At 50.2% G+C, this 23,552-nt stretch overlaps 1 protein-coding gene across 1 annotated transcript in view; it reads left to right on the forward strand.

Moving 5' to 3' along the window:
• huwe1 (HECT, UBA and WWE domain containing E3 ubiquitin protein ligase 1) overlaps positions 1-23,552 on the forward strand; it is a 124,317-nt gene that overhangs the window by 40,177 nt on the left and 60,588 nt on the right. The window contains exons 28-43 of the mRNA XM_068024344.1: positions 235-504; positions 2,428-2,580; positions 4,466-4,593; positions 5,225-5,306; positions 5,915-6,091; positions 7,427-7,613; positions 10,474-10,826; positions 12,224-12,419; positions 12,836-13,003; positions 14,272-14,417; positions 16,726-16,792; positions 18,422-18,636; positions 19,603-19,814; positions 20,912-21,094; positions 22,359-22,531; positions 23,354-23,493. Coding sequence (XP_067880445.1) covers positions 235-504; positions 2,428-2,580; positions 4,466-4,593; positions 5,225-5,306; positions 5,915-6,091; positions 7,427-7,613; positions 10,474-10,826; positions 12,224-12,419; positions 12,836-13,003; positions 14,272-14,417; positions 16,726-16,792; positions 18,422-18,636; positions 19,603-19,814; positions 20,912-21,094; positions 22,359-22,531; positions 23,354-23,493 — 2,850 coding nt within the window. The remainder of the gene's footprint in view (positions 1-234; positions 505-2,427; positions 2,581-4,465; positions 4,594-5,224; positions 5,307-5,914; positions 6,092-7,426; positions 7,614-10,473; positions 10,827-12,223; positions 12,420-12,835; positions 13,004-14,271; positions 14,418-16,725; positions 16,793-18,421; positions 18,637-19,602; positions 19,815-20,911; positions 21,095-22,358; positions 22,532-23,353; positions 23,494-23,552) is intronic.

Below are 23,552 nucleotides of genomic sequence, written 5' to 3' on the forward strand. Positions count from 1 at the left end.
CCCCCGCAACTTTCTCCTTTTCAAGTATTGATCCAATTTCCTTTTGAAAGTCCTTGTTAAAGGATCTACTTCCGCTGCCCTTTTCAGGCAGCGTGTTCCAATCACCATGTACAAAATTAACCAGGATGCCCTGGTGTTGATGCGACGTGGGTTTAACGGGGACGCGTGGCTCACGTTGATTTTCCCCTGTGTGAGTGCTGCCCTGTTCTGACTTCGCTGCCGTGCGTTTGCCAGGAAGCAGCCCGTCGCAAGGAGGAGGAAGAGCGCAAGGCGCGCGAGAAGCAGGAGGAGGAGGAAGTCAAGAGCTTGGAGAGGTATCAGGATGTGGAGCCCCTGGAGCCCGACGAGCTGAACGTGTTCACGGAGAAAATGCTGCCCGGCTGCTTCCACCTGCTGGATGAGCTGCCGGACACGGTGTACCGGGTTTGCGATTTGATCATGACCGCTGTCAAGCGCAACGGGGCTGACTACAGAGACCTGATACTGAAGCAGGTTGTGGAGCAGGTGAGAGCTTGTCACTTTCCTTGCTGGTGGGGGATGTGTAAGCCTTGCACGCCTTTTTTTTTTATTGGCTTAACATTTGAAAGGGTCAGTCATTCGCAGTTTAAAAAAATCCATATTGATAAATTGCCCACAATCAATTGAATGTAAAGGTCTCCTTAAACATACATATAGTGTTCTGACCGAGGCGGGGGGGGGGGCTAGTGCAGTGTTTACTCTAGTTCCACTTCTTCATAGGTCACAACGTATATTTAAAATATCCCACTTACTGATACGGTCAATCTTATACTCTATTTTTCCCAGAATGAAACACACTAACCAGTTCTCTTGAATGAACAGCAAAATTATCAGTTTACTCTAAAACAGGTCTAAGCCAGTAATGAAGTAAAGCATAAACACAAAGATTGAAAACTTAAAGTTCCCTTTTTACCTTCACCTCTCTCTCTCTCTCACACACACACACACACACACACACACACACACACACACACACACACACACACAAATACAGGTTAACCAGAAAAATAAAAGGGATTTTTGTGTAGAGCTCTGTTACAGATAAAAAAAAACACTTGGGCTGAATACTTGCTCATTCTTGAAGAAAGTAACAGATGAGATGTGTGTTCCAAAACTGGCTTATAGTCTGGCCTCCGAGTACACGTAGACTGGTCACTGGGATGTTTCAGGACCGTTCTTTTCAGGCGGTGTTGAGAATTAATTTAGCAGGCTTTTCTTCAAAGACAGGAGATGAGATGAGTTGACACAGTGGACTTCTCAGGGTCTTTCAGAGAGCTGCTGGAAAGCTGGGTTGTGGTCTTCCCTCCTTCCTTGGGAATTCTCCTTTCTCCTTGGGAGTTCTCTTCCTTTTTCTGTAGGCTTTTTGAAGAGATGGAACAGGCTGGGCTGAGCTGGGGTTCTGTCCTTCAGTTTTTTTAAAAACTCCAACCCCAACAGTTCATTTCCAACTCCAAACAATTCAAAAGTCAAGCCAGAAATGGAGAGGCCACCTTCGGACCTGTCACTTCTCTGCACACATCTTCCCCTGTTACCAGGGTTTCTGTTCTAGTTTTAACTTGAGTTGTGTGACAACGAATAAATGTTGTCACACAAGTCCTTTAAGTGTTCTTGATGACCCTCTTTAAAATAAATTGGTCCAACGTTTCTTCAGTTTGACTGAATTCTCAAAAAAAAACAATTTTAACAAAAACAGAAGCACTTTCATAACAATAGGATGGTGCAAGTTACGCAAAACAGCGGCTTGCATTTACACAAGCAAAATTTGACACCAGGCCACTTGAGGAAACATTAGGGACAGGTGACCAAAAACTTGGCCAAAGAGGTAGGTTTTAAGGAGCGTCTTGAAGACACTTTGGAAACTTGCTCCACAGCATCATCTGCTGGCCAGATCCTGCAACTGCCGTGACAGGACTCTGTTGACATTAAGGATTTGCATTCCAAGTGTTTAGAGGCAGTTTCATTGTTAAAAGTTGACTAAAAGCATCATAAATTATGACCACAGGAAGTGCACGTATTCGCCATGCAGATATAATCAGGTGGGCTAAAAATCGTGGCTGTACTGGAGAGGGAGTAGAATCAATGAATGATATGGCCCAGAAACAGGCTCTTCGGCCCACTGTGCTTGTGGCGGCTCCTAGAAAGAGCTTTCCAATTAATCCCAATACCCTGCTTTTTCCCCTTGAGGTACTTATCCAGTTTCCTTTTATGTTGATTCTTGTTTCCACTGCCCTTTCAGGCAGCGCAATCCAACTGATATCTCGTGTTTTTTTTTTCAATGTTCACCACAGCTCACCAGAGGTTCTTTTGCGAATTGCTCTCGGTTCGGGTCTTTCCTCTTCAGGTTCTTCTCTTGCCACCGTGTATGTGCTTTATGTTCGCAGTGCAGGTCAGCGTTTGTTCTTTTAACAGGTATGGGAAGCTGCCAATGTCCTCATCAAAGCGGCTCTCCCCTTGACCACGAGCGACACCAAGACGGTGGCGGAATGGACGAGCCAGATGGCCACCCTCCCCCAGGCCTCCAACCTCGCCACTAGGATCCTGCTCCTCACGCTTCTGTTTGAGGTATGGGCTTTACGTTCTGCGTACTTCTGCGCTGGAGGCAGTGAACTCATCAGCCACTGTCTCTGGGTGGGTGGTGGTAGTGGAGGGAATTGTGCATTCACGGGGATAAGTGTTGATGGAACACTGCAGCTTTTCCTCCGAGGGGTTGAAGGGAAGCGAGATGGGGGTGGAGGAATGGAAGGGAAGATGGGTGGTGAGGGGATGGAAGGGCGATGGGGTTGACGCCATGCCTTTCGGTGCCGGCGGTTCACTGGGAAGTGGGTGGACAGAATGGGTCAGTGGGACGAGCGTTGGTTTCCACCCCCTCCTCCACACCCCACCCCGGTTTTGAGGGTGGGGTGTGCGGATTACATCTGACTCTCTTCTGAAGACAGTCATGGCTCGCTTGGAGCGAGTTGCAGCGAAATATCACCTCCCTCTGAGCTCAGTGGGTTTCCAGCAGCTGGAAGCATGGATTGTTAGAGGGACTAAACTGCACCAGCCTTAGATCGTAACATAAGAAATTGAAGCAGGAGTAGACCATTCAGCCCCTTAAGCCTGCTCCAACCTTCAGTATGATGGTGGCTGATCTTGGGGTTCAATTCCATTTTCCTGTCCGCTCCCTTGATTCCCTGAGAGATCAAAACCTACTGATGTCCGTCTTAAATATGTTCAACGACAGAGCATCCACAGCTCTCTGGGATCGAGAATTCCAAAGATTCACAAGCGCCCGAGTGAAGAAATCTCTCCCCATCTCCGTCCTAAATGGCCAACCCCTTACCCTGAGACTGTGACCCCTGTGTTCCAGATGCCCCAGCCAGGGTAAGCAGCCTCTGTGTCTACCCCCTTGAGCCCCTTTAGAATCTTGTATGTCTCATTCAGATCACCTCTCATTCTTCTAAACTGCAGAGAGTATAGGCCCAATTTATTCAGTCTCTCATCATACGCAATAGGAGCAGGAGTATGCCATGCTGCCCCTCGAACCTCCTTTGCCATTCAGTCTCAACTCCACTTTCCCTATCCTAGTGTCCCGGGATTCCCTTGGAGTCCAAAAAAATCTATTGATCTCCGTTCTGAATATACTCAATGTCTGAAGATCAGGAATTCCAAAGATTCACATACCTCTGAAAAATTTTTTAATCTCAGTCCTAAATGGCTGACCCTTTATCCTGAGCCTGTTACCCCTAGTTTAGACACACTCCCCAGGGGAAACAGTCTATGTGTTAGAAAAGATGTTCTCTGTGGAAACCCCTCTAGACTGCATAGCCGAAACATGAGAGTCGGAGGAAGTTGCGACCAGTGCTGTGCTCAGCAGACTGTGTCCAAGTAACGGGGGTGTGGGAGGCGCTATTTAAGGATTACAATGCACAGAGGAGTCACAAGGCTGATGTCTAGTGTCAGTGGTGAGAATTATGAGGCGTGACTTTAAAAAAAAAAACTTGGGTTTTCAACCCTGACGAGGCATCCAAGAAGTGATAGTAAATCGTAATGGCAAAAGTTAATCAGAAATAGTACTTCGAAATGGTGGGAGTTGAGGGCACGGTTTCGAACTAGTTAAAAAAGCCTTCGGACTGATGTCTGGATGCCTTCAACACCGAGCGACGCAGGTCGTGACCATCCGGGTAAAAGTAGGAGGAGGAGAAATCACTGTGATCATTTAAAACGATTTGATTCTGCAGTGTTGGAGTAGGGGGAATTTGTAAGGTCTTTTGTGAATGAATCCAGGTGGGCCGAGCGCTCTTCCTCAGGAGTGACCGTCTTGTCTAAATTGTATAAGATCCGCCTGGGCAGGTTAAATGTCGAGACCCGGGCTCCTCGAAAGGTTGTGCTGCTCCTGGGTCTGGTCTGCCAGCCTGCGCTGCGCCTCGACTTCTAACTGTGTTGCGCGCCTTGGTTCTGCTTCCAGGAGCTCAAGCTGACGTGCGCCAGGATTGTGGAGACGAGTGGCATACTGGATGTCTTAATTAAGTTGCTGGAGGTGGCGCAGCCTTGTCTTCAGGCTGCCAAGGAACAGAAGGAAGTGCACACACCCAAGTAAGTGCTTGGGAGGAGGGTGGGGCAGTGCAGCGTAGTCTGTTCTTTTCCCACTCCGGCCACTTTTCTCCAGTCGCATTTCCCTTCATTTTGCGATTCTCACATAGGCCACCCATCCAGTGTCTTCCCCTCGGGTCAGCTACTCGGGTTTACATTGTTTGGTTCATTATCTGAAAAGCCAAGTTCAGTTGCATATAATTAGCAGCGAAGAACCAGGTCATTCGGCCCAGCTGGTCTATGCTGCTGTTTATGTTCCACATCGCCTCAACCGCCCCCCCCCCCCCCACACCCACCCCCCCCCCCACAAAGACCAGATCTGTGCACAGTGCTCATAAGTGTGGTTAATCATCAAAACAAATGTTGAAAAGGGCCAAATACAATCACATGATGCACGCTGACCACTTTTAGCATTTGTCAGCTGCCCCCTCAGCACCCCTCCTTTCCCGCCCCGCCCCGGATATCCCCTCAGCTCCCTGCCCACCACAGCAGCCGAGGTGCGTGTTGTTTCTGCGGCTGGCGAGGTGAAACGGTCCCTGCTCGGTGGAAAAAGTGGCCGCGCGAGTCCAGCATGTCATGATTAATGACCTGAGCCCTAAAGTAGCGTCCTCTTTTATTTCCCGCCCCTGTTCAGGTGGATTACTCCTGTTCTGCTGCTGATTGATTTCTACGAAAAGATGTCCGTGTCTTCAAAGAGGAGAGCACAGATGAACAAGGTAACTATCGATTTTTCCGTGCGCTTGCAGTACTGCTGCACTTGCTTTATACTCCGACCTGTTAACCGTTGTCATTAAGCTTGGAAAATAAGTTGCCAGGATAACTGGCTGCGCTTCGCCTCGTTTATGAGCGTGCATCTGGGATGGACAAAGGCAAAAAGCTGTCTGGAACTCATCCCCGTTATGTCCTGAGCATTCCCAGCGGGTACCATTTTGCAACCCCCCCCCCCCCCCCCCCTCCCACCAATGCCTTCAGTGACCTAACAAGCCCCCGGGCACTAAGTGTGCAATGATCGTTGTCTTGGTGGTGTCGCCCGAATCCCAAGAGCAGGCTTCAAAAATACAGATAATGTTACAGAAGTGGGTCTGTGCTGTAGCAGGCTTGTTGTGGCTCCTATTATTCGGGTTATTCAGACAGTGGGAGTATTAACAGCCCGTCTGGGTTCTTTTATCTAATGCTCCCTGGTGACTTAAGGTGATAGTGGATCTTCCGATGAAAGAAAGGTCAAGGGTTGGGTGCGCTCGACGGGTCGAATGATCTCTCATAGCTGGAGGAGTGAAAAAGCAGGCGTAGCCTAAATTTATAACCTGTCACATTTTTCTTCCAGTATCTGCAGCCAACTGGGAATAACTGGAGGTGGTTTGATGATCGATCTGGGCGCTGGTGCAGCTACAGTGCGAGCAACAACAGCACCATTGACGCGGCCTGGAGGGCAGGAGAGACCAGCGTGCGGTTTACAGCCGGCCGGAGGAGGTACAACGTACAGTTCAACACCATGGTGCAGGTAATGAGGCAAGCTGCCCGTTGCTGGCTGCCATTATAACTTGGCTGCAGCTGTTACAGAAGGGTGAATCCGCAGCGCGCACTCGACTGTACCACAGCCGTGGTACTGGGGAGCGACAAGTTTAGGGCTAGTGGCAACCGAGAATGATCAACCTGGGCAGAGGAAACTTCCTCTGGTGGGCAAGTCCAGGACAAGGGCATAAACTTAACAGTACTGTGTGTGTGTAGACTAGAGTCCTGACAGATCATTTTATATTTTTATATAAATACTGTACATTTTACAATTAATCACTGGTCTCTGCATCGCAACTGGATATAATTGCAGCAAGTATTTCAACCAGTGAAGCAGGAGTCTAGGTAATGTATAATATTTTCTGAGCCTTTGGGCAAATGCTGTGTTTATTTTAAGCGGTACAGATACTGGTACAGTGTGGCGCAACCTGTCTGGGCACAACTCCGTGCGTTACTGTTTAACTCGTGACCAAACAATCACTGACCTCGTGGCTCCAATCTTCATCTTTTTAAATAACCTTTCAAGTCCAATTGATACTGTGTGCGTCCGACCCGACTAAAGCCGGACCCGGAAGAGCGACCCGACCCAAACCCGACACGTTGTCGGGTTTGGGTCGGGTAGCAGACCTTTAGGATGAGGTGCAGTATAGTGAAGTGGAGCCTGCTTAACTTGCTGTCTCCTGTTATTGAGTCACCGTGTTATGTGTTACAACAACCAGCAGGATAGACGGTTCAGGCTTGGAAGTCTCTTCTCTAGAAGAGTTGGGCTGAAAGGTGGCCCAGCGGAGGTCTTCAGGGTAGGAGTAGAGGAGATGTTTCCACTGGTGGGGGAAACCAGAACTGGAGGCTATAAATATAAGAGAGTCACTAATAAATCCAGTGGGGTATTCAGGAGAAACTCCTTTCCCCAGAGAGTGGTGAGAATGTGGAACTCTCTACCACAAGGAGGAGTGGTTGAGGTGGATAGTATCAATGTATTTAAGGGGAATCTGGATAAACACATGAGGGAGAGAGGAATAGAAGGATACGGTGGTGGGGTGGGATGAAAGGAGGCTCGTGTGCAGCTTAAACTCCAGTTGGGGCGAATGACCTGTTGACCTGCTGTACGTTCCATGTAATTTTTCTTGCTTATGCCACCTCCAATAAATGTTCCCCAGTCCCATTGAAATGCTGACTATTTGTAATCGGGTTCTTCACCTCACGCAGTACCCTTTCTGAAGCTGCAGCAACACACAGACTGTGTAAGATATGTTGGTGCCTTCACTTGCAGGCTGTGCCATTTGTAATGCTGCTGTAACCCACGTTATTTCTTGCCCGTTTTCAGGTAAACGAGGAGACTGGAAATAGGCGGCCGGTGATGTTGACTTTACAGCGCCTGCCGCGAAAGGAACCCAACTGCAAAAGCAGCAGCTCACAGTTTGTGCAGGATTTGGAGAAAACGCTAGAGGAGGGGAAGGAACCTGAGCCCGAGCCTGAGCCAGAGCCCAAACCCAAGGAAGAGGGAGCCAATGGTATGATCTGGAATCCATCTTCCTTCCTTCATGTTATGGCAACTTATCAGAGCATTTTCAGTTCCAAACTACTTTCATTAACTTGACAGCTTGTAGTGATGGTCAGTAGAGTTTCATTGATTGAGAAAACAAGTCTGCCAGTGGATTGGAGCTCAGTGCACAACACTCTGGAGCTTTGATCAGGCCCACTCTCATTTCACAATCTGACCTTTCCTTCAGCATGATTTTGAATGAGGTCCTCAGTACTTCCTACTCTTCTTATGTGAGCTTAGTGCTGATTGAGATGACGGCGATAATTTGGAGAATGGAACCATTTGTCAGTATTGAATGTAGGTAATGTACGGGTGTGTTGGGCTTTTTATTCATTCATGGAATGTGGGCGTCGTTGGCAAGGCCAGCATTTATTGCCCATCCCTAATTGGCCCTCGAAGGTGGTGGTGAGCTGCCTTCTTGAACCGCTGCAGTCTGTATGGTGTAGGTACACCCACTGTGCTGTTAGGAAGGGAGTTCCAGGATTTTGACCCAGCGACTGTGAAGGCACAGCCGATATTGTTCCAAGACAGGATGGTGTGTGGCTTGGAGGGGAACTTGCAGGTGGTGGTGTTCCCGTGCGTCTGCTGTCCTTGTCCTTCTAGGTGGGTTTGGAAGGTGCTGTGGAAGGAGCCTTGGTGAGTTGCTGCAGCGTATCTTGTAGGTGGTACGCACTGCTGCCAATGTGCGTCGGTGGTGGAGGGATTGAATGTTTGTGGATGGGGTGCCAATCAAGCGGGCTGCTTTGTCCTGGATGGTGTCGCGCTTCTTGAGTGTTGGAGCTGCCCACATCCAGGCGAGTGGAGAGTATTCCATCACACTCCTGACTTGTATCTTGTAGATGGTGGACAGGCTTTGGGGAGACAGGAGGTGAGTTACTCACCGCAGAATTCCCAGTTTCTGGCCTGCTGTTGTGGCCACGATATTTATGTGGCTGTTTGCATTTCTGGTCAGTGGTGGGTCTTAGGATGTTGAGGTTTTTGGCAATGGTAATGTTGTTGACTGTCAGTGGGAGGTGTTTTAAGATCTTTTGTTGGAGGTGGTCATTGCCTGACACTTGTATGGTGTGAATGTTACTTGCCGCTTACCAGCCTAAGCCAGATTGTTGTCCTGATCTTGCTGTATGTGGGTGCAGATGCTTCATTGAAAAATTGTGAATGGAACTAAACACTCGGCAATCATCAGCGAACATTCCCATTTCTGGCCATATGGTCATTGATGAAGCAGCTGAAGATGGTTGGGCCTAGGACACTACCCTGAGGAACTCCTGCAGTGATGTCCTGGGGCTGAGATGATTGACCGCCAACAACCCTAACCATCTTACTTTGTGCTAGGTGCGACGCCAACCAGCGGAGAGTTTTCCCCCTGATTCCCATTGACTCCAGTTTTGCTGGGGCTCCTTGATGCCATACTCGGTCAAAGGCTGCCTTGGTGTTGAGGACAGTCACTTTCACCTTGCATCTGGCACTCAGCTCTTTTGTCCGCGTTTGAACTAAGGCTGTAATGAGGTCAGGAGCTGAATGGCCCTTGCGGATCCCAAACTGAGCGTCACTGAGCAGGTTATTGCTAAGCAAGTGCCGCTTGATAGCACTGTCGACGACCCCTTCCATCACTTTACTGATGGTTGAGAGTAGACTGATGGGGCGGTAATTGGCCGTTTTGGATTTGTCCTGGTTTCTATAGGTGCAGAGTTCATCTTCCTCTTAGCCTCAAAGGGCATGTTGCCTGTCCCTGGTTTTATCACTCTGCCATTGGCAGCAGTGCTTTCCATCCCTCTCACCAGCTTTTAAAATGTTCCTTAAAACCTGTCTGTTTGACCGAGCTTTGGATCACCTATCCTGATATCTCCTCCTGTGGCTCAGGGTTGAATTTTGATATCTGTCGCTCCTGTGACCTTTTGCTATGTTGAATGTGCTCTATACGTGGAGGTTGTTGCCTCAGTAGGAGTGTGTGAATCTGTGTGTGTGCGCGTGTGTTGCTGGTGTTGCAGATTGTTTACCTGTCCTTTCTATACTTCCCCCACTTGCTACCTGTCTTTAGAAAATGAGCCGCCTTCTATATTGACTTGTTCTTGCATCTAAGTAGCTTTCTAGGCCTCCTCGTGGAGCACTGGCTCTCTGCGGAGTTGAGTGTGAGGCAGACTGGGCAGAGGTGGGAGGTTCTGGACATGAGTAACGCACTTGGGTTTTCGTCGTCTTACTCCTGATGCCAACCCCCCAGATTTCATGACTTGTGAAAGTGGGATTTGAGCTCCTGACCTTGCTTTGTCCAGTACCTTAAAAACCTTGCACCTCAACTAGGTGCAGTGGGTGGCTTCCATTCGAAGTGTCAGCCGTGGCTCAGTGGTAGGGCTCTGGCCTTTGAGTCAGGAGGTTGTGGGTTCGGGTCCGACTCCTGAGCTGTGAATCCAGGCTGACACGCCCCCCCCCCCCCATTGCCGGTACTGAGAGTGCTGCACTGTCAGATGCGCTGTCTTTCGATAGATGAGCTATTAAACTGATGCCCTGCCCGCACTCTGAACGTAAAAGATCCCATGTTGCTATTTTTAAGATTAGCAGGTGAGTTCGCCTGGGTGGCCTGGGATGCTTCTTATTCAATTAATAACGCTTAAAACAATTATCTGGTCATTGTTGTTCGTGGGATCTTGCTATGTGCAAAATTGATGCTGCACTTCAGTAGAACCTCATTGTTTATAAACTGAGGCTGTGAAAAGCAGCCGTTTATTTTTTTGTGCACCCTGGCTTATTGAGCAACATCTGAATATTTTGGTTCGAGGGGCCTCAGTCTGGGCCCTTGTCATTAATTTGAATGTTTTTGTTTGTTACCCAAGATGTGGAACCTGCTCCCGAGTTCACGGCAGAGAAGGAGCTGAGGGAAGAAGTCAAGGCGAGCGACATAGTGATCCAGGGACTGACGGAGGAGCAGATGACGGTTCTGATCCGGTCGTGCGTCAGCATGATCAGCGTGCCGGTGGACCCCGACACGTTGCACGCCACGCTGCGGCTGTGCCTGCGTCTGACTCGCGAGCACAAGTGCGCCCTGATGTTCGCGGAGCTCGGCAGCACCCGCATGATCCTGAACCTGACGCAGGGCTCCGGGTTCAACGGGTTCACGCCACTGGTCACCCTGCTTTTCCGGCATGTGATTGAGGATCCCTGCACGCTCAAGCACACCATGGAAAAGGTACGCCTGTTCTCCCTTCGCCCACTTCCACCTCCATCACATCCCTGGTCTCCAACCCTGCCTCAACCCCTCTGCTGTTGAAAACCTCATCCGTGCTTCAGTTACTGCCCTCTCCTGGCCTGCCCTATCATCATCCACTTTCCATAAACTTGAGCTCGTTCAAAACTCTGCTAATCGTATTGTAACTCGCACCATGCCCTGTTCGCCCACCGCCCCTGTGCTCACACCGGCTCCCGGTCCGGCAGTGCCCCTGTTTATAAAAAAAAAAGTTTGCATCCTGGTTTTCAAGTTCCTCCACAGCCTCGCCCTTCCCTGTTTCTGTAACCTCTTCCAACCCTACAACCCTCTCGATATCTCTGCACTCCTCCAAATCTGGCTTGCTCCGCCTTTCCAGTTACCATCGCCCCCGCCATTGGCGACCATGCCTTCGGTGCCTGGGCGCTGAGCTCTGGAACTGCCTCCCAAAACCACTCCACCCCTCTCGCCTTTATAAGTCACCCCTTAAAGCCTACCTTTCTGCTCGCTTGCCCTAATGTGGTTTCGGGTCGTGGCTGATTCTGCTCCTGTGCAGCACCGTGGGACGTTTTGCGAGATTAAAGGCTCTATTTAAGTGCTAGTTATTGAGGTCAAAATATTGATTTTGAGGTTTTAGCGACTTTTAGTACATGAGGGCTGACGGTTTTGCCATTTGGAGGGGGAAAGAGGGTGAGAAAGATGCACAGTAGCCTGCACTCGAGTGCTGTGGCTGGCAGAGATCAACCTAACTGATGCTGCAGTTGTTTGCTTGGGGCTGTGGGACAGAGAATCGAACGGTGCAAGTGGGAGGGAAGGGCAGTTGCTTTTGTACTTCCATCTTTTACAGGGCGTGTAGGTGAGAGGATAGAGGTCAGTGCACTGAACAACGGGAGGTTTTAACCCTAATTTGGGTCCTCCGTGACGCGTGGTAGTTTTCGATCCCAAGTCAGTAATTAGCATCACTGCAGAGCGAGGAGTCAGTGTCCCTCCCAGCAAGCGATGCCGGGTGTGACCTCTGCTCTTACTTCCATAACTACGAGGACTTGTAACTAGCAGGAGTTAACCGTGAATGAAAATGAAAGTGCAGGAAGCCTGATGTTTTGTACCCTGAGAGAAAGAAGGGAAAGGAATGGCAGTGGTTCTGTCTTCGATATTTTGTTCTGAGTAGGGAGAATTTTGGTCAAGAGGACTGGGGGGGGGGTGGGTGGGGGGAGGTGGCAATTGTGACTGCCTTTATTGGCATGGTAGTGTGTTTCCAGCTGGTGTTGCCTGGCCTCAGCGCTGTCGCCTCCAGCGAACATTTGGCTTCGTGTAATTTTGTGCCAGAAAAACACTGGCGATTATATTAGACAGTTGCTCACGGCTCTTCTCTCCGTTTTCAGGTGGTGCGCTCGGCCGCTACCAGTGGGGCCGGCAGCACAACCTCTGGCGTGGTGTCTGGGAGCCTGGGCTCCAGAGAGATTAATTACATCCTGAGAGTCCTGGGACCAGCCGCTTGCAGGAACCCCGAGATATTCACCGAGGTGGCAAAGAACTGTATAAGGATAGCCCTGCCTGCACCCCGTGGCAATGGGACCGGTAGGTTAACATCTAGACGGTGCAGTTTTCAGCATCCCAGAGGTTCAAATCTATGTCTGTTGCCCCCATCTCCCAAACCATCTTCCCTTTCGAACACCTTTGAAGCCTATCCTGCAGATTGATAGCACTCGTGTTAGTGTATCAGAAAATCAAACAGTAACCCTTATATCGCACTCTCATCAGTATCGTTCCTTCGTTCAGTTGACTGTCACTTTGTTGCTAACTCCACCACTTTCCACATGCTGGCTTTAAATCTAATTTTCATTGATTCACTTCAGTAAGTTCTGCAGAAACTGTATGTATGTTCTTAGATTGTTGTATACTGAGGGAATCAAGGGAAATGAAAATATTGTGGGGAAAGTGGAGTTGATCCCTGCTCTACTATTTAACTGATAGTCTTTTCTTCATCCCTTCAGCCTCAGACGATGAATTTGAGAATTTGCGCATCAAAGGCCCCAACGCTGTGCAGCTGGTCAAAACGACACCGGTGAAGCCCTCTCCCCTCCCGACGATTCCAGACACCATCAAGGAAGTTATCTACGACATGCTGAACGCGCTGTCAGCATACCACGCTCCTGATGAGGGTACGTTCCCGTGTGCCGGCATTCAAACAAACTTTTTCAAGCACAAGAGCTCCCAACGCGTGCACTCGGGCAGGAGGTTCCCGACGAGGTGTCAAGAGCTGCCTCGGCGGAGGCCTTGGGCCTGACCTGCCCTCTTTGGAGCTGGGGGGGGGGTCGGAAATGAAAGGCTTGCGTGCCATTTATAAATCAAAAAAAAAGTCCCGTGCACGGAAGAGATTTGTTTAAACAATCTCGTTTGGGTTTGTGAGACTCGTCTTCGGCGGTGGGGGGAGCGTCTCCAGCTTTTGCCTGCCTGCCCTTGAAAAATCGTTCGATCGAAGCAGGCGTGCCTGCTGCTTTGTTTGAAGCTGTTGCTAGCAATCGTAGGCTGGCAGATGGGTAGGATTGCAGTGTTCAGTCTACAGTGTTGTAGTGAATGATAAGCTCGCTGTCCGTCGGGGCCCTGATCGCATCTTGCAAAGGCCCCAGTGCATAATGTGCACTGAATTGCGCTGCTGTGACTGTCGCATGCGGATATGCAGCTGCCAGTTTATAGAATGCCCACAAACAGCAGCAAGGTGGGTGACCAGTTGAGTTCTTTGGGAATGCCGCCTGAAGGAGGAATGTTGGCCAAGATATCGGGAGAGCTCCCTGCTTCTACATCGTCAAGGGAATCTTTGCCGTTCGCCTGTGATGGGAGACGGGGCTCAATGTGGCAACTTGCACTGTTGGCTTAGATTGTTCTTTCATTTAAGACATTCTGGCCTTTATATTTAATTTGACTCTGGATTGGAGGTGGTTACCTAATTGCAACCTTGCAAAGAGTGCCACGTTTTCAGTTTTCCTTTGCTTTCACGGGATGTGGGCGTTGCTGGCAAGGCTGGGGTTTCGTGCCCATTGCTGTTCGCCCTTCAGAAGATGGTGGTGGGATGCCAACCTGAGCTATTGCTTTCAGCGTGATGCAGCTGCTTCCCACAGTGCCGCTAGGTGGGGAATTGCAAGCTTTTGATCCAGCAACAATGCAGGAACGTCGGAACGTGTCCCAAGTCGGGATGGGCTGTGTGTCACTTGGTGTTGCGATGCGCTTGCTGCTCCTGCCCTTCTAAGTGGTGGAGTTGCAAGCTTGGGAAGTGCAGCTACACTGGGGTCTTCCCTGTAAGTACGGATCAGGCCCGACCTGCCGGTTAACGTTGCGGTGAGACGTGATCCTGCGCGGCCATAGGCGGGCAGGTTGTGCTTGGATTTTACTGAACGCACTTCCCTCTCTCTTCCCTTGCCGCCGACTGTAGCCGAAAAGGTTGAAGTGAAGCTGGTGAGTGTGAATCAGGAACTGAGCCAGCTGCTGCAGGATGTGGGAGATGACATGTACCAGCAGTACCGCTCGCTGACGCGGCAGGGCAGTGACTTCGATTCACAGCAGAGCTTCACCATCAATGTGAGTAAGATCGGGGTTGCTTGGGGGAAAGGGTGGTGGCTAATGGGAAGGATTCAGAACACAAGGAGGGGGAGCAGTGCACAAACATGCTGATTGCCCCGCATGTATTTCTAAAGTAGCGTTCATGTAATCAAGATTGCAGTGCTCTTGGGGAATCGATGAGCACTGAGCAGGATGTGGGAGAGAAGTTGGGGAAAGTGGCCAAAGGCACAGTAGAAGAGGTACATTGAGTCTGGTGGGTACAGGTCAATGACTGTATAATACTGGGGTACAGTACTGGTGGGGACAGGTCTGTCACTGTATAACACTTGGGTACAGTACTGGTGGGGACGGGTCTGTCACTGTATAACACTTGGGTACAGTACTGGTGGGGACGGGTCTGTAACTGTATAACACTGGGGTACAGTACTGGTGGGGAAGGGTCTGTAACTGTATAACACTGGGGTACAGTATTGGTGGGTACAGGTCTGTCACTGTATAACACTGGGGTACAGTACTGGTGGGGACAGGTCTGTCACTGTATAACACGGGTACAGTACTGGTGGGGACGGGTCTGTCACTGTATAACACTTGGGTACAGTACTGGTGGGGACGGGTCTGTAACTGTATAACACTGGGGTACAGTACTGGTGGGGAAGGGTCTGTAACTGTATAACACTGGGGTACAGTATTGGTGGGTACAGGTCTGTCACTGTATAACACTGGGGTACAGTACTGGTGGGGACAGGTCTGTCACTGTATAACACGGGGGTACAGTACTGGTGGGGACGGGTCTGTCACTATAACACTGGAGTACAGTACTGGTGGGGACGGGTCTGTCACTGTATAACACTGGGGTACAGTACTGGTGGGTACAGTACTGGTGGACAGGTCTGTCACTGTAACACTGGGGTACAGTACTGGTGGGTACAGTACTGGTGGACAGGTCTGTCACTGTATAACACTGGGGTACAGTACTGGTGGGAACGGGTCTGTCACTGTATAACACGGGGGTACAGTACTGGTGGGGACAGGTCTGTCACTGTATAACACGGGGGTACAGTACTGGTGGGTACAGGTCTGTCACTGTATAACACTGGAGTACAGTACTGGTGGGGACGGGTCTGTCACTGTATAACACTGGGGTACAGTACTGGTGGGTACAGTACTGGTGGGGACAGGTCTGTCACTGTATAACACGGGGGTACAGTACTGGTGGGGACAGGTCTGTCACTGTATAACACGGGGGTACAGTACTGGTGGGGACAGGTCTGTCACTATAACACTGGGGTACAGTACTGGTGGGAACGGGTCTGTCACTGTATAACACTGGGGTACAGTACTGGTGGGGACAGGTCTGTCACTGTATAACACTGGGGTACAGTACTGGTGGGGACAGGTCTGTCACTGTATAACACTGGGGTACAGTACTGGTGGGGACAGGTCTGTCACTATAACACTGGGGTACAGTACTGGTGGGAACGGGTCTGTCACTGTATAACACTGGGGTACAGTACTGGTGGGGACAGGTCTGTCACTGTATAACACTGGGGTACAGTACTGGTGGGGACAGGTCTGTCACTGTATAACACTGGGGTACAGTACTGGTGGACAGGTCTGTCACTGTGTAACACTTGGGTACAGTACTGGTGGGGACAGGTCTGTCACTGTATAACACTGGGGTACAGTACTGGTGGGGACAGGTCTGTCACTGTATAACACTGGGGTACAGTACTGGTGGGGACAGGTCTGTCACTGTATAACACTGGGGTACAGTACTGGTGGGGACAGGTCTGTCACTGTAGAACACTGGGGTACAGTACTGGTGGACAGGTCTGTCACTGTGTAACACTTGGGTACAGTACTGGTGGGGACAGGTCTGTCACTGTATAACACTGGGGTACAGTACTGGTGGGGACAGGTCTGTCACTGTATAACACTGGGGTACAGTACTGGTGGGGACAGGTCTGTCACTGTATAACACTGGGGTACAGTACTGGTGGACAGGTCTGTCACTGTGTAACACTTGGGTACAGTACTGGTGGGGACAGGTCTGTCACTGTATAACACTGGGGTACAGTACTGGTGGGGACGGGTCTGTCGGTAGCAGTGGAATCTACTTGAAAGGGTGATTTGAATAAGTGTATTGGTACTCCTGTGAAGTGTTTGTTGCTGCCCTATGTTCTTTCCCTACTGCTCAGCACTACTGGTGCTCCTTAAACCTGGTGGCAGTGTTGGTTTTCTAGGATCAAACTTGACATGAGCAGGTCTGTAGAGAAAATGCTCTTAAGTCAAGAGATGTAAGTCTTAACTCTGTTGTTTCTTGCAGACCCAGGTCTTTGTTGCGGATGGCGCAGCAACCGATGCCAGTCAGCCTGGTACATCTCAAGGAGAGGGTAAGTCTCCTGACAGTGGAGTTCAGGCCTTGTCAAACTGTGCCTCAGTTCTCCCAGGAAATGTGTGTTTCTGCAGAGAGCGTGTGCACTCACAGGCACTTAATTCGGTTTGGCTTCTCCTGTTAATACTAATTGGCTGTTGGGATGTGGGTGCCGCTGGCAAGGCTGGCATTGCCCAAACCTGGTTTCCCTGCGAAGGTGGTGGAGGGCTGGCACCTTGAACCGCAGGTAGTGCAGCTGAGGGTCCTCGATCAGCTGCTTCAGAGGACAGTTAAGAATCAGCCTTCTGATTTGTGTCTGGGGTCACAGGCAGGCCAGACCAGTTAACGACGGCCGGTTTCCTCCCCTAAAGGGCATTAGCGAACCAGCTGGGATTTTAAAGACCATCCCACAGCTTCACGGTCTCTTTAACTGAAGCCAGCTTTTTTATTTCCAAACCGAGTTCAGATTCTCAAACGCCCTGTTGGTATTTGAACTCACGTTCTCTGGATCGTTTAGTCGAGGCCTGCTGATTACTAGTCCGGTATCATAACCAGTGCGTTTTTAAATAAAAAAAAGAGTTGTGTTGGAGATCTGAAACTGTAGCAGGTCAATCGAGACTTAGCTACTTGCAAGGAGGATCTGGCTGGTTGTGAACTGATTGGCCTGCTGCTGTCCAGTCAGTGCTCAGTGCCTTTCTGTCTCATTTCTTGAGTCAGAAGACGGAGTTTGAGACCCGCTCCAGAGACTCGATCGTGCAGTCCATGCTGACACTCTCAGTGCTGCACTGTCCCAGGCTCTGTCTTTCAGACATAAAAGATCCAATGGCTCAATGCTGAAGAGGAGCGGAGGGTGCAGGGGTTTTCTCCCTGGTGTCCTGGCCCAATATTTATCTCTTCACCTCTGGCCATTATCGCATTGCTTGTTTATGGGAGCTTACTGCCTTGAACAATGTGTTGAGACTTGCTTAGATCTTGCCGGATAGCACTCTGCCCAGTGCGCTTTATATATGTATGCAGGTCGACACTGTATCTCACCCAGGTCTTTCACCTACCCAAAACCACGGGCTATCGAACCTCCCTTTAGCTGATATTGTACCTGTCATTAGCTGACGTACCTTCTTCCTGTCCACCCCCTCTTGCCTTTCATTGCCCACCCCTTAAATAAAACACCTGACCTCGACCACCGCCCCCCCCCCCCCCCCACCACTCCCCTCAAACTGCCACCCTATCTCCAACTTCCCATTCCTCTTCAAAGTCCTTGAACGTGTCGCTTTGTCTCAATTTCCCCCGTCTTTCTCGCAGCTCCATGCGTTAACCTCTCCAGTCAGGTTCCTGCTTATGTCACAGATTGTCGGTCCCTATGACTGACCATTGTGTGTTATCCTTCCTTCCTTGTGATTAGGTGCACACTGTTTACATCCCTCCCTAAACCCTTCGGCCTCTCCACAACCTGCTGCTGCTTTAAAGGCTCCCCCTTCAACCAAGCTTTTCGTTACCCAGTCGAACAGTTCTTCCCTTGGCTTGGCATCCATTTTTGTCTGATTGTGCCCCCTAAGTTAAAGATGCTGTACAAATGCAAGTTGAGGGTTGCTGGGTTCCCCGGGGTTATCTAGCCTCTGCATTAACCCTATCTTTCCCCTGTGTGCAGTTTCCACGCCAGAGGAGAACAGAGAAGGCAAGAAGGACAAGGACGGGGACAAAGCCTCTGAAGATGGAAAGCAGAAGGCGAAAGCCAGCAAGCCCCTCATGCCCACGTCCACCATCCTGAGGCTACTGGCCGAGCTGGTGCGCTCATACATTGGCATCGCCACCCTGATAGCTGGGTACAACTACACGGCTGGCCAGTCTGAGCTCATTAAAGAGGTGAGGGAACTGTAGCCCCAGTACGGCAGGTCGGGCTTCAGTGCACATGGGCTGTGGATCCAATTGTTAGCAATGTGCTTTCTGGGAGAGGAGGTGGTCTGTTCCGTGGGTGAATCGGTGACCGTTATTTCCCCCACCCCAGCCCTCAACAGCTGGATTAGGAATAGGTTTCGACTCCATGGAATTGGATACAATGCACAGCCATTCGGCCCAGTTGGTCCCTGCCAGTATCTGTGTTTCACACGAGCCTCCTGCCGCCCCCTCTTCATCTCACCCTATCACCTTTTATTCCCCTCTCCCTCGTGTGTTTATCCAGCTTCCCCCATAAATAGATCGATACTATTCACCTCGACCACTCCCTGTGGTAGCGAGTTCCACATTCTCTCCACTCTGGGGAAAGGAGTTTCTCCTGAATTCCCCATTGGATTTATTAGTGAAGGTCTTATATTGGCAGCCCCCTAGTTCTGGTCTCCCCCACAAGTGGAAACATCATCTCTACGTCCACCCTATCGAAACCCGTCCATGAAAGATAACATTTAGGCCACTCCTTTCCATTCTTTCCTGGTCGATGATCTCGCTGAGCGGCTGGAAATATGCTCGCGGGGCTGAAGGCTGAATGGCCACTATCTGTTCCGATGCGTGTTGTCCTCTTTTATTTTAAGAAAAAAGCTCATTCCCGGGACGTGGGCGTCGCTGGAAGACCAGCGTTTATTGCCCATCCCTAGTGGCTCCTTGAGAAGGTGGTGGTGAGTCGCTGCCTTGGACCATTGCAGTCCGTGTGGGGTGGGTGCTGTTCGGAGTTTGGAGGTTCTGACCCAGCGACAGTGAAGACGCAGCCGATATAGTTCCAAGCCAGGCTGGCATGTGACTCGGAGGGGGACCTGCAGGTGGCGGAACGCCTGTTTACTCTGTGTTTGCTTCAAGCTGGTAATTCAAGCTCGCTCTCTCTCATTATTCCCGGTGCAGGATTGCAGCGTCCTGGCGTTCGTCTTGGATCATCTGTTGCCCCAGACCCAGAATGTGGGGGACAAGGACACGCCAGCGCTGGCCAGGCTCTTCCTGGCTAGTTTGGCAGCAGCGACGCAGAGCACCGACGCTCAGGCCGCGCTGGTCAACGAGGTCAAAGCGGCCCTCAGCAGAGCGCTGGCCATGGCGGAGAGCACCGAGAAACACGCCAGGTAACTACCGAAGCATAGGATCCTGTGGGTTGCGCAGTCTTCCCCCTCCCCTCCCCTCCCCCCCCACCCCCCCTTCAGCGGCGTATCTCTTCCCAAAATCTGCTGTGAACGCATTTTAATAATTCAGGTAGTCAAGTGGTAAATTATTGCAAAGATGTCTTGTGCTGGGCGTGTGTCTGGGGTTTACCCGGATCCTGGAGGTGAAAGGTCACTGCGGCAACACCAACGTATCTTTGTGTCATGCAGTTCCTGCAAAACAACAACTACTTATATTTATATAGTGCTTTTGACATCATGAAACAGCCCAAGGCCCTTCATGGGAGCATTATAAAACAAAGTATGCTGAGCCAGAAAAGGAGACATTGAGTCAGATGACCAAAAGCTTGGTCAAAGGGGGAGGTTTTGAGTAGTGTCTTAGAAGACGAATGTGAGGTAGAGAGGCAGAAAGGTGTAGGGAGGGTGTTCCAGGGCTCGGGGCCATGACAACTGAAGGCCTGGCCATCAGTGGTGGAGCGATTAAAATCAGGGATGCACAACAGGCCAGAATTAGAGGAGCGCAGATATCTTGGAGCGTTGTGGGGCTGGAGGAGATTACCGAGATAGGGAGGGGCGAGGCCATGGAGGGATTTGAAAATGAAAATTTTTAGATGGAGACGCTGCTTGACCGAGAGCCAACGTCGGTCAGCGAGCTCAGGGGAACGGGACTCTGTGCGCGTTAAGACACGGGCAGCAGAATTTTGGATGGCCTCGAATATACGGAGGGTAGAATGTGGGAGACCAAATAGGGAGCGCGTTGGAATAGTCAAGTCCAAGGCATGAATGAGGGCTTCTGCAGTAGATGAGCTCAGACAAGGGGGAAGTCAGGCGATGTGACGGAGGTGGAAGAAGGCGGTCTTAGTGACTGCATGAATACGAGGTCGGAAGTTCATCTCGAGGTCAAATGTGACACCAAGGGAACGGAGTAGTCTTCGTGTACGACGGCTGACTAGCTATTGTTGGCTGCTTGCTTAAGGCATTTGCTCGGTTTGCAGAGAGCAGAGTTGATCTGCTTGGAGATCAGTACATTAATCGTGCTCCATTTGACGCTCTTTCTGTAGGTTGCAGGCAGTGATGTGCATCATTAGCACCATTATGGAGTCCTGCCCATCCACCTCCAGCTTTTACAGCAGCAATGCTGTTAAAACACAGCACAATGGCATGAACAACATCATCCGACTCTTCCTGAAGAAGGGGCTCGTGAATGACCTGGCCAGAGTTCCACACAGTCTCGACTTGTCCAGGTGAAATATAGAGTCTCGTCTTTCAGTCAGGATAATGGATCATCTTCTGAATTTGTGTGTTTATATTTTGGTGAAGATTTGTAACTCCATGTTCCCCGATAGCAAATGGTTGCTGAGACCTGCTGTGCGATCTCGGACTCCTGACAGGCAGTGTGGTGGTTTTTGTGCCCCAGTCTGGGAATGTCAGTGCTGGAAAAGAGGGTGTCCCCCTATTCGAGGCACCCATTGTCGGCATCAAACACTCCCAAGGGGTCAGATACAGAGTAAAGCTCCCTCGACACTGTCCCCATCAAACACTCCCAGGACAGGTACAGCATGGGGTTAGATTCAGAGTAAAGCTCCCTCTACACTACAACAATGCCTTTGTTGCAATCATGAATGCCGTACTACTTCACTGTGATGTTACCATTTTCCACAGTAGCTGGTCTTGGGCTTCTAAATGAGATTACTAGCAGTTGCTGTATTACGGGCAAGTTCTATTAGCCCTAGTCCAAGAGGAGGTGGGTTCAGACACTCCCACCTCACTTCACCGAGTAGCCTTACCCCAGGAGTTTGTGCTGGATCACAACCAGTTCCTGGAGGTGAAAGCCAGTGCCCAGCGCTATAGCCCCCTGTAACAGAACGATTTGTTTCTCCTCTTTAAGGTTCCGTGTGGGAACACAGTTGGGGTGGGGGTGGGGGTGGTGGTTGTGGGTGGGGAAGGAGTGAAGAACAATTCAAATAAGTTAAATTTAACACACTTATTCTGCTGTGAGGATGTGGGGCTTGCTGAAGAACCGAGAGGTTATACGCATCAGGAAATAACTGAACAATCTGCAGTTCTTTACTCTAGAAAAGAGAGGACCGAGGGGGCTTTTAAAATTACCTAGGGTAGAAGTAGAGAAGATGTTTCCACTTGTGGGGGAGACCAGAGCTGGGGGCCATCAATATAAGACAGTCACTAATAAATCCAATGGGGAATTCAGGAGAGACTCCTTTCCCCAGAGAGTGGTGAGAATATGGAACTCGCGACCACCAGGAGTGGTCGAGGCGAATGGCACAGATGAATTTAAGGGGAAGCTGGATAAACACACAAGTTAGAAAAGGACGGAGGGTCGATCGGGTGAGATGAAGAGGGGTTGGGAGGAGGGTCACGTGGAGCATCAACACCAGAAGTTGGGCCCGTGTCGCGCGTTTCTGTGATGCATGAAGTTAGTAATCGAGGCCAATCTGCGGCCGTGATAGAATGATGAGCTAACTTAATTTTTTTTTTTTCCTCGTTAAGTCCCAACATGGCAAACACAGTGAATGCTGCATTGAAGCCTTTGGAAACGCTATCTCGCATTGTCAACCAGCCAAGCAGCCTCTTCGGCAGCAAGAATGCATCAAACAAGAACAAGTCCGAGCAGGATACACACATCACGAGCGGTGATGCCAATGGGAACCAACCAGATTCTGGTAAGTACTGCTCCAACCAGATTGCATTGATGATGTATCTTTAACGCAGAGCGACGCCCCCAGGTGCTTCACAGGAGTGTTCAAAAGAAGAAAATTGACAACAAGCTACATAAGGAGGCATTAGGGCAGGTGGCCAAGAGCTTGGTCAAAGAGGTAGGGTTTAAAGGAGAGAGGGGCAGAGGGGTTTCGGGAGGGAATTCCAGAGCTGAAGTACGGAAAATTCATGGGTTTGAGGTGTTTAAGCCGATTAAAGGTATGGTAGAGAGAAATTATTTCCTCCAGACCAAGGGGGCCGAACCTTAAAATTAAAGCCAGGGCATTTCAGGGGTGATGTCAGGAAGCACATCTTCACACACGGGGGCGTGGAAATCTGGAACACTCTTTTTCTCCCCTCCCCCCAGAAAGCTGCCGAGGCAGAGATCAGTTGGAAATTTCAAGACTTCTGTTGGTGAAGGCAACTTAAGGGTTACAGAAGCAAGGCAGGTTGATGAAGTTAAGATGCAGATCAGCCGTGAGCTAATTGAATAGTAGAACAGGCTCGAGAGGCTAAATGGCCGTTTCCTGTTCCTATCCCCCTTTGAACTCCCCTTCTTCCCTTTCTCCCCCCCCCCACCCCCCACCCCACCACCTCTTCCAAAACAACACAATCACAAGCTATTCAGCAGAGAGAAGCTGAACTCTGACCTCTGTCCCTGTGGTCAGTGTTACCAGGTACGTACTCTTTTCCCCAAAGGAGTATTTAGATGTGTCATTCCATGCAGATCATTTGATTTCTTGCTGGCACTGAGCTGATTTTGTTTTCTCCCCCCGTCACTTGCACAGGAGAGACCGGAGAGACGGAGACACAGGAAGACCACGCCCCCACTGGAGTGGCTGACAACGATATTATGGACGGAGAGACTGAAGCGGACACAGTGGTGATAACAGGGCAGTCAGAAGTCCTAAATGCTCAGGAGATGCAGGTAGCCGTCCTCCTTCCACCCTCTCCTAGACCTGTATCTCTGCTACAAGACAAAAGCAA

Source organism: Heterodontus francisci, chromosome 49, assembly GCF_036365525.1.
Source record: "Heterodontus francisci isolate sHetFra1 chromosome 49, sHetFra1.hap1, whole genome shotgun sequence".
NCBI lineage: Eukaryota > Metazoa > Chordata > Chondrichthyes > Heterodontiformes > Heterodontidae > Heterodontus > Heterodontus francisci.